The following is a 14621-nucleotide window of genomic DNA, read 5'->3' on the forward strand; positions in this document are numbered from 1 at the left end:
TAATTTTAAATTGCTGTGGCACAGAGCCTGAGGGGCAGCAATTAACTGTTTATGTCAAATTTCCATATCAGTTCTGCATATCACTAAATTAATTTGATGTAACCTAAACAGCTCGTTCCAAGACCTTTGATTTATCTGCAAGCAGTGTGGCTACATATATAACCACAAGCTGGAAACATGTATTTGTTCCCGTTCTAATTTTGTATTTTGCTCACATTAAAGGAATGAAAGTGTGTCTTAAAAGAAAATGCCTAAATGTTTTTCATCACGTGGAAACAAAGCAGTACCACCAATATACCATTTGATGGTAATGTTGACAGTAAAATGAAATTAACTGTAGTGTTCTATCTGGTGGGTATTACCATATTACAACCAAACCTAAAAAATACAACAAATTGGTGCTGAAATTACTAATTAAATCACCTCAGAAAAGACGTTTCGGGCAATTAAACACCTGGAGCACATTTTGTAGTGTGCAGCTGAAACCGTATATTCTGTACAGTGTTTGTATTTTGAAAAAATGAACTTTAAAAGCCTGTTTTTAAAGAGCTGTGCATGTGTACTTCAAGATAATAAGTTCCAGTATGTGTGTTTTTGTTAAACAGGCACGGGAACCTGTCCACTCGTCCAAAGGGTTTGTCCTCATTGGTTCGTAGTGGCATTCCCGAGCCACTCAGAGCTGAAGTCTGGCAGCTGCTGGCCGGTTGCCACGACAACCATGACCTGCTTGAACACTACCGCATCCTCATCACCAAGGTAATGCACAGAGACATAGACCTGGTGAGACGGCTACCTTTTAGAAATTTGGATTTGTAATGGAAAATCTTTTAAGAAGCCCATCCAGACATTATTTCTATGTAGGCTGATCACTGGCTGTATAATTTCTTACTTTAAAGGTGACCTGTTATATTTCCTTTTAAACATTTGGGATAGATCTATGGGCTATACAAACATGTTAATTACATTTTTCACACAAAATCATTCTCAGATAATGAGATTTCACCTTCTCAGTTTCCCCTATTTTGAGATCCTTTCAGAATGAGCTGTTTTAGGGCTCTGTCACTTTAAGCAGATTAACTGTATCCTGTTGCACCCCCCCCCCACTCAATGTTGGGGGCACTGCCAGCACTTCGTACACATGAAACAGATGAGCAACAGTACAGCCATACATCTTTGACCCTGAGTCAGATCCAGAAGCAGAAGTGGATGCAAGCTGTTTCTGAACGGTAACTTCAGAATGTCATGTTCATAAATCAAAATATTATTATTTATTTGCCACATTCCCGTAACATACAAAATATCCGATACACATTTCGGTCACACCCGTTAAGATTAAATCAAACAAATAAAAAAAATAAAACGCATGAGATACTAAAGCCAGCACAATTGTAGTGGCAAAATCTAAGCAGGACTTCCTCAGCTCCACGTGTGATGCTGTCACGGTTGCTTAGAGATGAACATCACACTGCGTTACACCTTATCACATCATCAGAAAAAAACGCTTTCAAAAAATACCTACAGTACAGACCAAAAGTTTGGACACACCTTCTCATTCAAGGAGTTTTCCTAATTTTCATGACTATCAATATCGTAGCTTCACACTGAAGGCATCAAAACTATGAATTAACACATGTGGAATTATATACTGAACAAAAAAGTGTGAAACAACTGAAAATATGTCTTATATTCTAGGTTCTTCAAAGTAGCCACTTTTTGCTTTGATTACTGCTTCACACACTCTTGGCATTCTGTTGATGAGCTTCAAGAGGTAGTCACCTGAAATGGTTTTCTAACAGTCTTGAAGGAGTTCCCAGAGAAGCTTAGCAGTTGTTGGCCCTTTTGCCTTCACTCTGCGGTCCAGCTCACACCAAACCATCTTGATTGGGTTCAGGTACGGTGACTGTGGAGGCCAGGTCATCTGGCGCAGCACCCCATCACTCTCCTTCTTGGTCAAATAGTCCTTACACAGCCTGGAGGTGTGTTTGGGGTCATTGTCCTGTTGAAAAATAAATGATGGTCCAACTAAACGCAAACCGGATGGAATAGCATGCTGCTGCAAGATGCTGTGGTAGCCATGCTGGTTCAGTATGCCTTCAATTTTGAATAAATCCCCAATAGTGTCACCAGCAAAGCACCCCCACACCATCACACCTCCTCCTCCATGCTTCACGGTGGAAACCAGGCATGTAGAGTCAATCCGTTCACCTCTTCTTGCTGCACAAAGACATGGTTGGAACCAAAGATCTCAAACTTGGGCTCATCAGACCAAAGCACAGATTTTCACTGGTCTAATGTCCATTCCTTGTGTTCTTTAGCCCAAACAAGTCTCTTCTGCTTGTTGCCTGTCCTCAGCAGTGGTTTCCTAGCAGCTATTTTACCATGAAGGCCTGATCCACACAGTCTCATCTTAACAGTTGTTCTAGAGATGTGTCTGCTGCTAGAACTCTGTGTGGCATTGACCTGTTCTCTAATCTGCGCTGCTGTTAACCTGCGATTTCTGAGGCTGGTGACTCGGATGAACTTATCGTCCGCAGCAGAGGTGACTCTTGGTCTTCCTTTCCTGGGGCGGTCCTCATGTGAGCTAGTTTCTTTGTAGCGCTTGATGGTTTTTGCAACTGCACTTGGGGACACTTTCAAAGTTTTCCCAATTGTTCGGACTGACTGACCTTCATTTCTTAAAGTAATGATGGCCACTCGTTTTTCTTTACTTAGCTGCTTTGTTCTTGCCATAATACAAATTCTAACAGTCTATTCAGTGACTATCAGCTGTGTATTGTATCCACCTCCTGCACAACACAACTGATGTTCCCAACCCCATTTATAAGGCTTGAAATCCCACTTATTAAACCTGACAGGGCACACCTGTGAAGAGAAAACCATTTCAGGTGACTACCTCTTGAAGCTCATCAACAGAAAGCCAAGAGTGTGCGGAGCAGTAATCAAAGCAAAAGGTGGCTACTTTGAAGAACCTGGAATATAAGACATATTTTCAGTTGTTTCACACTTTTTTCTTCAGTATATAATTCCACATGTGTTAATTCATAGTTTTGATGCCTTCAGTGGGAAGCTACAATATTCATAGTCATGAAAATAAAGAAAACTCTTTGAATGAGAAAGTGTGTCCAAACATTTGGTCTGTACTGTACGTTTGTGAGAAGAGGCCAATCCCTGGCTGAACAGAGTACAAATAAATTTATAAAAATATGTAGGACTGTCGGCGAGTCGTTTTTAGTGGCGCACAGCGGGCTGAGCATGGCTCTGCAAAGAATGTGCATGGACACAAGGGGATCTTTGCAGCCAACAACAGAACATCTGCCTTTAAGGGTAGCAATTTTAAAGCGATTGTAAGGTAAAACCATCCGGCGAGACATGATGCTTTTCTGAAAATCAAGTGGGGGGAGCTCCACTTCAGTAGCTAGTCAAGGGCGGGACTCAGGGAACGTCACTAGGTGCCAGTGTAATTGTGACGTAACAATTACACAGCTTTTGAATGTGTGCGTTTTCTAGAAAAAACAATCATTCATTTATAGCCAAAAAATGGCTAAATGGTTTTTTTTGCTTAATAGGTCCCGTTTAAGGTTTTCAACTAAGAACCTTTCTGTGTTGCCTTTTAACCACCTACCCATCCATTCTGCACATTCCTGTTAGAAATTTTCTTTTTTGTTGACAAAACAAGCTGTTTTCTGTTTCAAACAATAGGCAGTCACACTCTTGCTATTCCTCACAACACATTATACCTCCATATATGGTAGTGCAGATTCTGTTTCAAAACCAGAAGAAATTACCTTCAAAACTACTCCTGCTGTTCAGATTTTAATTAGTAAAATGTCCAGAATAGTGCTGGGTATTTTTTTTCTGTCAAATAGAGTGTAGCCCTACCCCTCCCCTAGCTGTTGGTGTAAGCTGTCAGTTAGCTGTGTATGATGTCACAAAGCCCCTAGACTTTCTTTTAACCCATTAAAAATAATGGATTAAGCTGTCAGCAAATTTGTGAAGTAGTGGAAAACGCAAATAGACAAAACTAGGATATCACATAAGTGTTATTCTTTACTGTTTAAATTGGTTTTAATATCTCAGCTAATCACCAAACATCTGAGTTCCAGCTTAATATTACAAAAAGCAGAGTGACATAAAACAATAAGCAGGTTGAATTCAGTACATTTTACTTCCACTTCACAATTAAGCAGTACTTTGGTTTGGTTCATCATATAACACATAATAAAATGCACTGAAGTTTTGAAGTGAAAAGGTTCAAGGGGAATACAAATTTTTGCAAGGTACTATAAAGGATTTTTCTTGATTTGTCGCTTATAATAAACATTGGATGTCACATCTCGGTAGTCAAAATTGACCCAAAGGCTGAGTTCTTTCTCTCTGTTTTTATATTACCAAAACCAGTTTTATTGGCCAAGTCTGTGTTGACAAACAAGGAATTAGAATTTCGCATGAGCGCAGTGTACAAGTGTAGTGTACTGTTTGTAGTGTTTTGTATTTGTGTTCACTAGCCTTTGTAACATCAGTGATTCTGTCATCTGATAGAGCTGTTCTTCTGAACTGTGTAGCAAGTCAGAGATCACTTCGATTTAGCCATGACATTTACCTGCATGTACTGCTGTTACAGCTCCAAGTGGCCTTTTGCCCCCCAGTAAGCCTCCAAGAATTTAAACGAATTGTTAGATGTTTAGTATTTAGTGTAGTTTTCCCTCAGTTGCGTTGTACACTCCCCCCCCCAATGACAATAAAGACTATTCTGTTCTATTCTATTCTGTTCTGTTTTGGCTTTTTTCACATACTCTTAAACCAGTTTTGCCTCAGTTTGTGGGTTAGTTTATTGTGAGCAAGATCCTCTTAGATAAGGTCTCTTTTATAATTATTAACCACAGAGTGGTTTAAAATGTGCAAATAAGGGAAGGACTGAAAAACAGTTGTAGCATGTGGCTGGTTTCTGACATGTTCTACATTAAGCCTTAAGTCCTTAATATTTCTCCCCAAGCTAGTTTTGCTTTCTTAAATCCAACAGAAATGGCTTCATTTTTTTTTCTTAAATTCTCATTTTAAAGTGTAAATAGGGTCCTGCAGGTTTTAGACAAGTACATGTAGTTTCACATGATATTCTTATTATTTGGCAGAGAAAGGCTCACGATTCGTGCAAAGAAAATTACTTTTTGACCTTCCGTTGTAATGGAAAGTGTGCTAGAAGCAAGGGAACTGCCTTTACGTTGCTTTCAGCCCTATATTCTGCTCTCTGTTTGATTTGGACCTAGTTCATAAGATTGCCTGTTTTTGCTTTTGCAGAGCTGTTGAATCAGAATCAGCTTTATTGCCAAGTTCGTACATACAAACAAGGAATTTGACTCCGGTACACTTTGCTCTTTTGTTCTGTTTTTGCATTACAGAATATACATATTTACAATTTACAATGTACAATATACACATATCTAATAGAAAAGGTGCATTTGCAACATCTGTATGCTGTTGTTTTGTACTCTATTGAATGTTCAACAGAGAAACAGCCTGGGGGAAGAAACTGTCTCTGTGGCGGCTGGTTTTAGTAAACAGTGCTCTGTAGCGGCGGCCTGAAGGTAAAACTCTAAACAGTTTATGTGCAGGGTGTGTGGGGTCTGCAGAGATTTTGGCAGCTCTTTTATTGACCCTAGACCTGTATAAGTCCTGGATGGAGAGAAGGTCAGCTCTGATTATTCTCTCTGCAGTCCTGATTATTTGTTGCAGTCTGGACCTGTCCTGTTTTGTGGATGAGCCAAACCACACTGAGATGGATGAAGACAGGACAGACTGAATGATGGCAGTGTAGAAGATGACCAGCATCTCCTGTGGAAGGTTGAACTTCTTGAGTTGCCTCAGGAAGTACAGTCTCTGCTGGGCCTTCTTTTGAACAGTGTCTATGTGTGAAGACCATCTCAGGTCCTCAGAGATGGTGGTTCCTAAGAACCTGAAGTGGTCCACGGCCGATACAGTGTTGTTGAGGATGGTAAGGGGGGTGTATGGGGGTGGTGTTCTCCGAAGGTCCACCACCATTTCCACAGTCTTGAGTGGGTTCAGTTCAAGGTAGTTCTGACCGCACCAGTGTACCAGCCGATCCACCTGCTGTCTGTATGCAGACTCGTCACCGTCCTGGATCAGTCCAATGACAGTGGTGTCGTCTGCAAACTTAAGGAGTTTCACGGACGAGTCCGATGAGGTGCAGTCATTTTTGTACAGAGAGAAGAGGAGAGGGGATAGAACACACCCCTGGGGGGCACCAGTACTTATTGATCTGGATCGGGAGAAGATGAAGATGAAGTTTAAAATGGTGGAAAAACAAGTGTGAGTCCTTGTGCAGTTAATGTCTAAAAGCATCTGCTTGAAACACAAAATAGAGATGGTAAATTATTTTGCTGTTTGTCACTGTTGGGATTAAAAATTAAGCACAAAGAAAATTGTGCATGAACTTTTTTTTCTAATGTTTCCCTGGTTGTTGAAAACTATCAGTATAATTAAAATTATGACTAAATCCAGTTATTACACAATTTATTGTGACTGGTGTACTAAAGTAACCTGATTGATAATTAATGGGCATATTTGTTGTGAGAGTCTGACTTTATTCAGTAATAGATGTTTTTTTGCCAAAAAGATCAATTTTTAGCATGACTTTTATTTCTGTCACAATAGATGCTACAAAATGAAGTCCGCATCACCCATCCGCAATACAATATTAAATATTTTGTACAAAATTTTGTAAATGTTTACTCATTAGACACTCAGTTAACAGCCACAGGACTATAAACTTTGTGTTTTAATGGATCTACTGCTTAACCTTACAAGGCCAAAAAGAGATTAATGTCTAAATATATTATTTAGACCAGCCAGCATAAAAAACATTCTGGTTCAGGAATTATCCATATTTTTGGGGATGTCCCAAACCAATCTTAAGCATTAGACCAGGGTTTCTTTCAAGGCGTTATGAATGACCGACAGCCAGTGTATTTTACTGGAGGTGCTGCAAATTAATTAATTGATTTTCCCATTGGGACAATAAAATTACCACTGATTATTGATCCCTGTTGTTTGCGTTATCTCCGTGGTTTTGGGTCAGATATGCTTTAATACAGCTGCTGTAAAAGGTTGGGATAAAACATGCCAATATTTTCTGCACTGTGTAACTATTTTAAAATAAAAAAGGAGACCTTCAGTTGTCGATGCATGCTTTTGCAATTTGGGTATTTTTGGTTGTAGTGATAGAACTTCAGTACCACAATTAAGCTTCATTTGATTTGAATGCTAGTCCAGCCAGGCATGTTTCGTACCTTGTTGGAATAAAAGACTCAAGAAACAACAAGAAATCAAATTGATCTAAGGCAGTGGTGTGCAAACCTTTCGCAATTCTGGCCAAAATCGCCAAATTGAATGTACACAGGGCCATCATTTTTAGTTTAGTTTTTTATTTTCAATTAAAATAGCTTTACCTACTCACCAATAAATTAAAGAAAGTAGAAAATAACAAGTTAATATAGCTGCATCATAGATGTACACTTTAACTTTCAGGTCGATTGTTTTCTACTTTCTTGGTCTAGAAAATGTTTTTAGTCTGTTCCCAGCAACAAATTGAGTAGTTTTGGAGAAAACCCGTGCTATATTTAGCCAAGTTTAATGAATCTTTGTGCCCAAGTCTGTTTTTGGGTAAAAGGTCACTGGATTATTTTGGCTAAACTTATTATGATATTAAACTGAAAGTATTGTAAGTAAAGTAATAAAAAGAAATACTTTGTGTTGTACCTCCTCATTTAAGAAGATTGTCATTGAAAACCTCATCCTAAAAATTATAAAAAGTGTTCAAATGCATCAGCTCTTTTTGCTGTAGGCCACAATATCTACCTTTCTTGAATTCCAGTCGAAGGCCACATAAAATCTTTCCAAAAGCCGCAAATGGCCCCCGGTCCACACTTTGGACACCCTATTCTAAGGTTTCAGGCATACACATGACATTGTTTTTGACAACTGTGGGGAAGAGGCTAGTACTGTTAAAATGACTCAGGGTTTATATCATGGGCCAGAAAATCTTGATTGGTTCATCCCTAGTATTGCTGTTATGTTTTTATTTTGGAATAACTCCCTATTTATATAACCATAGACAGGACGGTCATATAAAAACATGAAACCAGCTCCCAGAGAGGAGAGAAGAATCTTACTTTCACACTGATAGTTGGTTGGTAGCAATAACTCTGGGAGTTTAGTGCTGCTCATTTAACAAATGACTAAGTAAGAGACTTTCAGACGTAGGAGTATTAGTCACACACAGCCACAGATGTTAATTACAATTAACACAGTATGAGACCACAGTTTTATGTAACTTTGCCAGGTAGAGATACCTGAAAATGTACAAAAGTATTTATACTCCTAGAACCTTTTCACATGCTGAACCACAGCCTGCAGTGTTTTTTATTGGGGTTTTATGGGATAGACTCACGCAATGTGAAGTGAGCAGATAATCCTGCATGGTTCTTGAAATATTTTCCAGCTATAAATGTGAAAGATGTGGCATTAATTTGTCTTTAGCTTGTTTTACTCTGATACCCCTAAATGAAATCTCCAGAAATCATCTTATTATTAAACAGAGTTCACCTGGGTGTGTTTTAACTTCAGTATAGATCCATCTGTTCTATGGAGGTGTCAAAGGTTTGTTAGAGAACATTAATGAACAACCAGCAACATGAGGACCAAGGAACACTGCAAACAGGTCAGGAGGAAGTTGAATATTTGCCTCAGTATTTGTTATAATGATAATTATAAAAGTATTAATAATGGCATTTATAAAGCAGCATTTGAAACAAATCTCATTGTGCTAAATAATACACAAGAATGAGAGTTAGTATACAGCCCATAGACTTCCTGTTGGTAAACAGTTTGAAACTCTCCATTGTTTGTATTGTTCTCAGGCTGTTTGGAATGGGCATTTCAGATAATAACATATTTAAAGAAAATAAAGACAGAATTTTATGATTAATGTCTAGATGATCAGCTGTGTAAAAATAAAAAATTGGTGCAGATCCAGGACATTATGGCTGAAATATACTGTCTGACTAGCTGGCGAGCCTCCTTGCCTTTATAGACAATCAGATACTTTTCCACACAGAGCTGGGTGAAGCTATCTTCTTTAATCAATAGGCAGAGAGAGGGGGATGAGAGAGGAGTGCAGACCCAGAAATATGAGGCTGTTGTGATTGAAGAGAGAAGAAGGGAAAAGTAAACATCAGAGGAGTTTGCTATTATGTTTCTCTTCTGAGAAAGTGTTTTTCTCTGCTGTTTACATTTCTTTGTCCCCTCTTTCTGTTTCTCTCACCTTTTTATATGTTGCTCTTGGGCAACTTTCTTTATTTTTTTTGCCTTGTTCTCTCTCAATCTCTTCTTATTTTTTTCACATTTTTCTTTCAGTGCCATCCTTTCATTGTGGCTGCCAGTTATTCTCTCTGTGCATCCTGTAGGAGCCCTGATTCATTGTGCCTTTGCCTAACCTCCCTCTCCCCAGCTGCTTTTCTTTCCCTCCCTCACTCTCGTTACATAAGATCGAGCCTCTGTTGTGGAGCGCATTCTTTCTCATTCCTCTCTTTCCCCCACACCCACATCTTCTGTCTTGCAAGAGTAGTGACGGTATTGATAGGCAGTAGCCTGGGCTATTATTAGCCGCACCAAATGAATGGAAGTGAAGGTAGATGGAGAGTGAGAGAAGGGGAATAGAGACAAATGGCAAACGTGTGAGCTATGTGGAGCTGGTTAATGTCTATTGTCTGTGCTTAGTGATTACTTTAATGCTGACCAATTTCAAACGAATGGGATTGTTGAACTTCTTGGGCGAACTCTTGGCTATAAATCAGTGTTATATATCAAACATTGTGCTTGGAAGAGACAGTTTGACTCATCAAGGAATTCAATTCTAATTTAAGAGGTTTTAACAATATGTGCATCACTGCTGCCTTGTTTGACATCATACATCATAGCTGTCATGTCTAGTATTAGACTGCTCTAATTGTCCTACTTTCAGCAGCAAATAGTCGCCATGTCACACAGAACATAGCCTCAGGGCAGCTGAGATCTTTCTCTGCTTGTCCAGCTCTGTGTTTGGGGAAAGAGTTTGAGGGGTTGCTGTTGACATTTGAACAACCTTTACGTATCACAGGAGCTGAACAAGCTCAAGGTGTGCTGCCGCGCTTGAACACCCAGCTTAAAAAAAGCTCAACCAGCTATTTCTAGCCCCGATTTTCCAAAAACCAATCTTGCTTAAAGCACAGGCCGTCTGTTAAGTGAGGGTCAGGAACCCTCCTCCTCACGTTTGATGGCTGTAACCAGAAGCCTGGAACAGCAGTTCCACCACTGCCAGCAGTTCCACCACTGCAGGCGGTATAAGACTGAAGGTCTTTCAAGGAGAGTGTTTCGTCAAAGAAATTGATTTTTTTCCTTTTAACTTCAGTTTCAATCACTCAGGCATTTGCCTTAGCTGGGAAAAATAGGGGCACCAACAAGCAGAATATGAGCTTTTGAACAAATCTTTAGTGATTAGAATCACACATATAAAGTTCACAATCTTGCAAGTGATTAATCCAACAGGGACCGTCAACACAGGTGCCTCCTAATAAATTTGAATATTATCAGAAAAGGTGAGCAACTCTCTACAAAATGTCACCAAACTGGAGCTCTGAGAAAGACATGGCCACTATCAGGAATGTAAATAAAGCTACCAGGTTTTAAGTGCTTCACAGTCATTTTACTGATGTAGGCCATGTGATATGGATAAAAAGTAATGTTTTATTGCATTGACCTGGTCTTCATTTTAATGAAGTATCTGGTGGCATAAGGTGCCTAAAGTTCTGTATAATGTTTACATTTAGGTAATTCACCATCTTTGTCATTCACTCAAACGTGACAACAGCCGTGTAGCCCCAGCTGTAATAATGATACACCCCCGCCAGATAACCCACACACAGACACATGGAGTACAATGTACATAAGATGAGCTGCCATGGTAACTGCAGGCTTCTCTGGGCTTCTCTTGTCTTGAAGTTGTCACCATGACAATTCTGTCTCTGCTTTCGCCTTTGTGTCAACTTTCTCCTTCAGTTGATTAAGTACTTGATATTTGGATAATTGGAAACTGTGTAGGTGGCGAGCTGCTCACGAATCCCATGTATTCTGGAAACCGCTGCAGACATCACCATGCAGTTTGAGTGCGAGGTTTGAAAGTGGATGTTTTCTGACAGCATTACATCAGCTTACCTAATCCCAGATAAACCCAAATATTAAAAGCATGTTGTCTGGAATTGTTTTGACGTATACTAATAACTATAACAAACATGCTTGGGCATTCATTCAATATCTTGATCATTTCTGATAAACCACTTCAGCAGTTATTTAAACAAAATCAGTAAAAATTCAGGTTGTAGATGCATTTTGGCCATTGTGCTCATTCTGTTGAGCAGTCTAACAGGTGCCATAATATTTCAACTACAGGGGTTGGACAATGAAACTGAAACACCTGGTTTTAGACCACAATAATTTATTAGTATGGTGTAGGGCCTCCTTTTGCGGCCAATACAGCGTCAATTCGTCTTGGGAATGACATATACAAGTCCTGCACAGTGGTCAGAGGGATTTTAAGCCATTCTTCTTGCAGGATAGTGGCCAGGTCACTACGTGATACTGGTGGAGGAAAACGTTTCCTGACTTGCTCCACCAAAACACCCCAAAGTGGCTCAATAATATTTAGATCTGGTGACTGTGGAGGCCATGGGAGATGTTCAACTTCACTTTCATGTTCATCAAACCAATCTTTCACCAGTCTTGCTGTGTGTATTGGTGCATTGTCATCCTGATACACGGCACCGCCTTCAGGATGCAATGTTTGAACCTTTGGATGCACATGGTCCTCAAGAATGGTTCGGTAGTCCTTGGCAGTGACGCGCCCATCTAGCACAAGTATTGGGCCAAGGGAATGCCATGATATGGCAGCCCAAACCATCACTGATCCACCCCCATGCTTCACTCTGGGCATGCAACAGTCTGGGTGGTACGCTTCTTTGGGGCTTCTCCACACCGTAACTCTCCCGGATGTGGGGAAAACAGTAAAGGTGGACTCATCAGAGAACAATACATGTTTCACATTGTCCACAGCCTAAGATTTGCACTCCTTGCACCACTGAAGCCGACGTTTGGCATTGGCATGAGTGACCAAAGGTTTGGCTAGAGCAGCCCGGTCGTGTATATTGACCCTGTGGAGCTCCCGATGGACAGTTCTGGTGGAAACAGGAGAGTTGAGGTGCACATTTAATTCTGCCGTGATTTGGGCAGCCGTGGATTTATGTTTTTTGGATACAATCCGGGTTAGCACCTGAACATCCCTTTCAGACAACTTCCTCTTGCGTCCACAGTTAATCCTGTTGGATGTGGTTCGTCCTTCTTGGTGGTATGCTGACATTACCCTGGATACCGTGGCTCTTGATACATCACAAAGACTTGCTGTCTTGGTCTTGCGCCAGCAAGACGTGCACCAACAATTTATCCTCTTTTGAACTCTGGTATGTCACCCATAATGTTGTGTGCATTTCAATATTTTGAGCAAAACTGTGCTCTTACCCTGTTAATTGAACCTTCACACTCTGCTCTTACTGGTGCAATGTGCAATTAATGAAGACTGACTACCAGGCTGGTCCAATTTAGACATGAAACCTCCCACACTAAAATGACAGGTGTTTCAGTTTCATTGTCCAACCCCTGTACTTTCTCTGTTCTTGTTTTCATTTAAAATGACATGATCAATAAGTTGCATTGTTATCCAGCTAGCAAACAACAAACATTTTGCAACAACAAATCAAATAATTTTACTATGTAAAGAAAAAATTCATTGCCTTATGTTTAATTTCATCCGGCAATTCTGATCAAAATCCTTGATCTTTCCTATGAGTGGTCTCTGTTACACATTCAAAGAAGAATAAAGACATATCTTGATATCTCAGGATTTTATCTTATTTATAATATAACATGTCAACTAAAGATATTTTAAAGGAATCAAACTAATATTCATTGGAATCAAGAATTCAGTAATAATCTCCTCGCTAATATCTCCTCTCTACTGATTAATTACGCAAATGAAACACACAAAAACAAATAAAAGGTTGTCAAACATAGGTAAACAACTAATTAATTTGCGCACCAAAAAGGGAAATTTAAACAAGGTAGCGCAAGTTAAAAAAAATATTATCTAAACTGATTAAAGATCTTAATTGCTCACTGATGGGTGTTAACATCACAATTTTGATTCTGATCTTTACTTTAATCTGATGGGGGCAAAAGGAAGAGATGTTCAAGATTCTAAACCAGCCTGAGCATGTTTCAGCACAGAAACCCCCACAATGTAACAAAATCAAGGAATTTTTCTTCTCTTGGAGCCGAGTGGATCTTAGCTTGGCTGATGGGGAAATCTCGACTTGAATCATTTAATACGTCGCTCAGATACAGGCAGGCTGTCAGTTGTTCCCCATGTAGTTTACTGGCTTGGGGGTTTCAGTTGTTGCATCAGATTGATACAGAATCCTTTTTATACCAGAAATAAATTTATCTTGATAAGTTGCTAAAGTTAAAATGCAAGATTTATCATGGTGTTAATAGAGAAAAACAAGTTGCAGAGACCTTTAACCAAAATGTTCTAATCTAACACACACAACGATGCTAACAAAAAACACATTTATTGCTTTGGGGGAGGAGATATCATGAGGACTGATCAGCCAATCAGAAGCAGACTTGTTCCTGATCCTGTTATTTTTCTTAAACAAGTTTTTTTACACTTGGAGACCTATAAAAGTTCCCAAAATGGTAGCAATCTATTACTGTAGCCAAAATAACTATCTCTTGGCATAGATATTCACCTTGTTTTTTTGTCTAAAATGCATAATCATTCCATCCAATAAATTAAACAAAACACAACCAATATTTAAATTTCTAAATAACCAGAAATTATTCCCAAGCTTTTAAGCTTGATAAATTAGCATAAAAAGATAAATTTATATAAGGGGAACCTAATACTTTTCTGACCTTAAACATATACTTATATTTTGGAGATCCCTTGAAAATTTAAATCCGAGTAAGACATGCTTTAATACAATAGACAGCTAATCTTATAACCCTTTAGTCCTTCACCTTCCTGTTGCAGTAAAATTATTTTTAACCTTGGTCATCAGATCAATCTGTTCTTTTTCATCATTCTGTAAATCGATGCAATACAATAAATCTCCATGCAGATATTCACAAACATGCAGCTTATACGTCTTTCTGACCTTGTGGATTGCAGAAAAACTTAATGCCCATTTATGGCGGTAAGAAATATGCAGCATAAGCAGTGTCTGAAGGTTTTCAGCGCTGGCTTTTTGACATTGACACTGTTTAGATGGATCTATAGCTTGACTCTGCCCAAACATGCAGCGTGCACATACATAAACATTTTTAACCTAGCTTGGGTGTGTCCTCCACAAGTGTTAGCTCTCCAAGCCCTCTTTTAATTCATGACTGGGGGAAAAATTTTGTTAAAGGTCTAAAGTCTTGTCTATCATACCTTCTTATATAAGAATACATAACCTCCT

At 39.2% G+C, this 14621-nt stretch overlaps 1 protein-coding gene across 2 annotated transcripts in view; it reads left to right on the plus strand.

Moving 5' to 3' along the window:
* rabgap1l (RAB GTPase activating protein 1-like) overlaps positions 1-14621 on the plus strand; it is a 155683-nt gene that overhangs the window by 38946 nt on the left and 102116 nt on the right. For both annotated transcript variants that reach the window (XM_047374007.1, XM_047374006.1), the window contains exon 13: positions 606-756. In XM_047374007.1, the coding sequence (XP_047229963.1) occupies positions 606-756 (151 nt within the window). The remainder of the gene's footprint in view (positions 1-605; positions 757-14621) is intronic.

Source organism: Girardinichthys multiradiatus, chromosome 9, assembly GCF_021462225.1.
Source record: "Girardinichthys multiradiatus isolate DD_20200921_A chromosome 9, DD_fGirMul_XY1, whole genome shotgun sequence".
NCBI classification, from domain to species: domain Eukaryota; kingdom Metazoa; phylum Chordata; class Actinopteri; order Cyprinodontiformes; family Goodeidae; genus Girardinichthys; species Girardinichthys multiradiatus.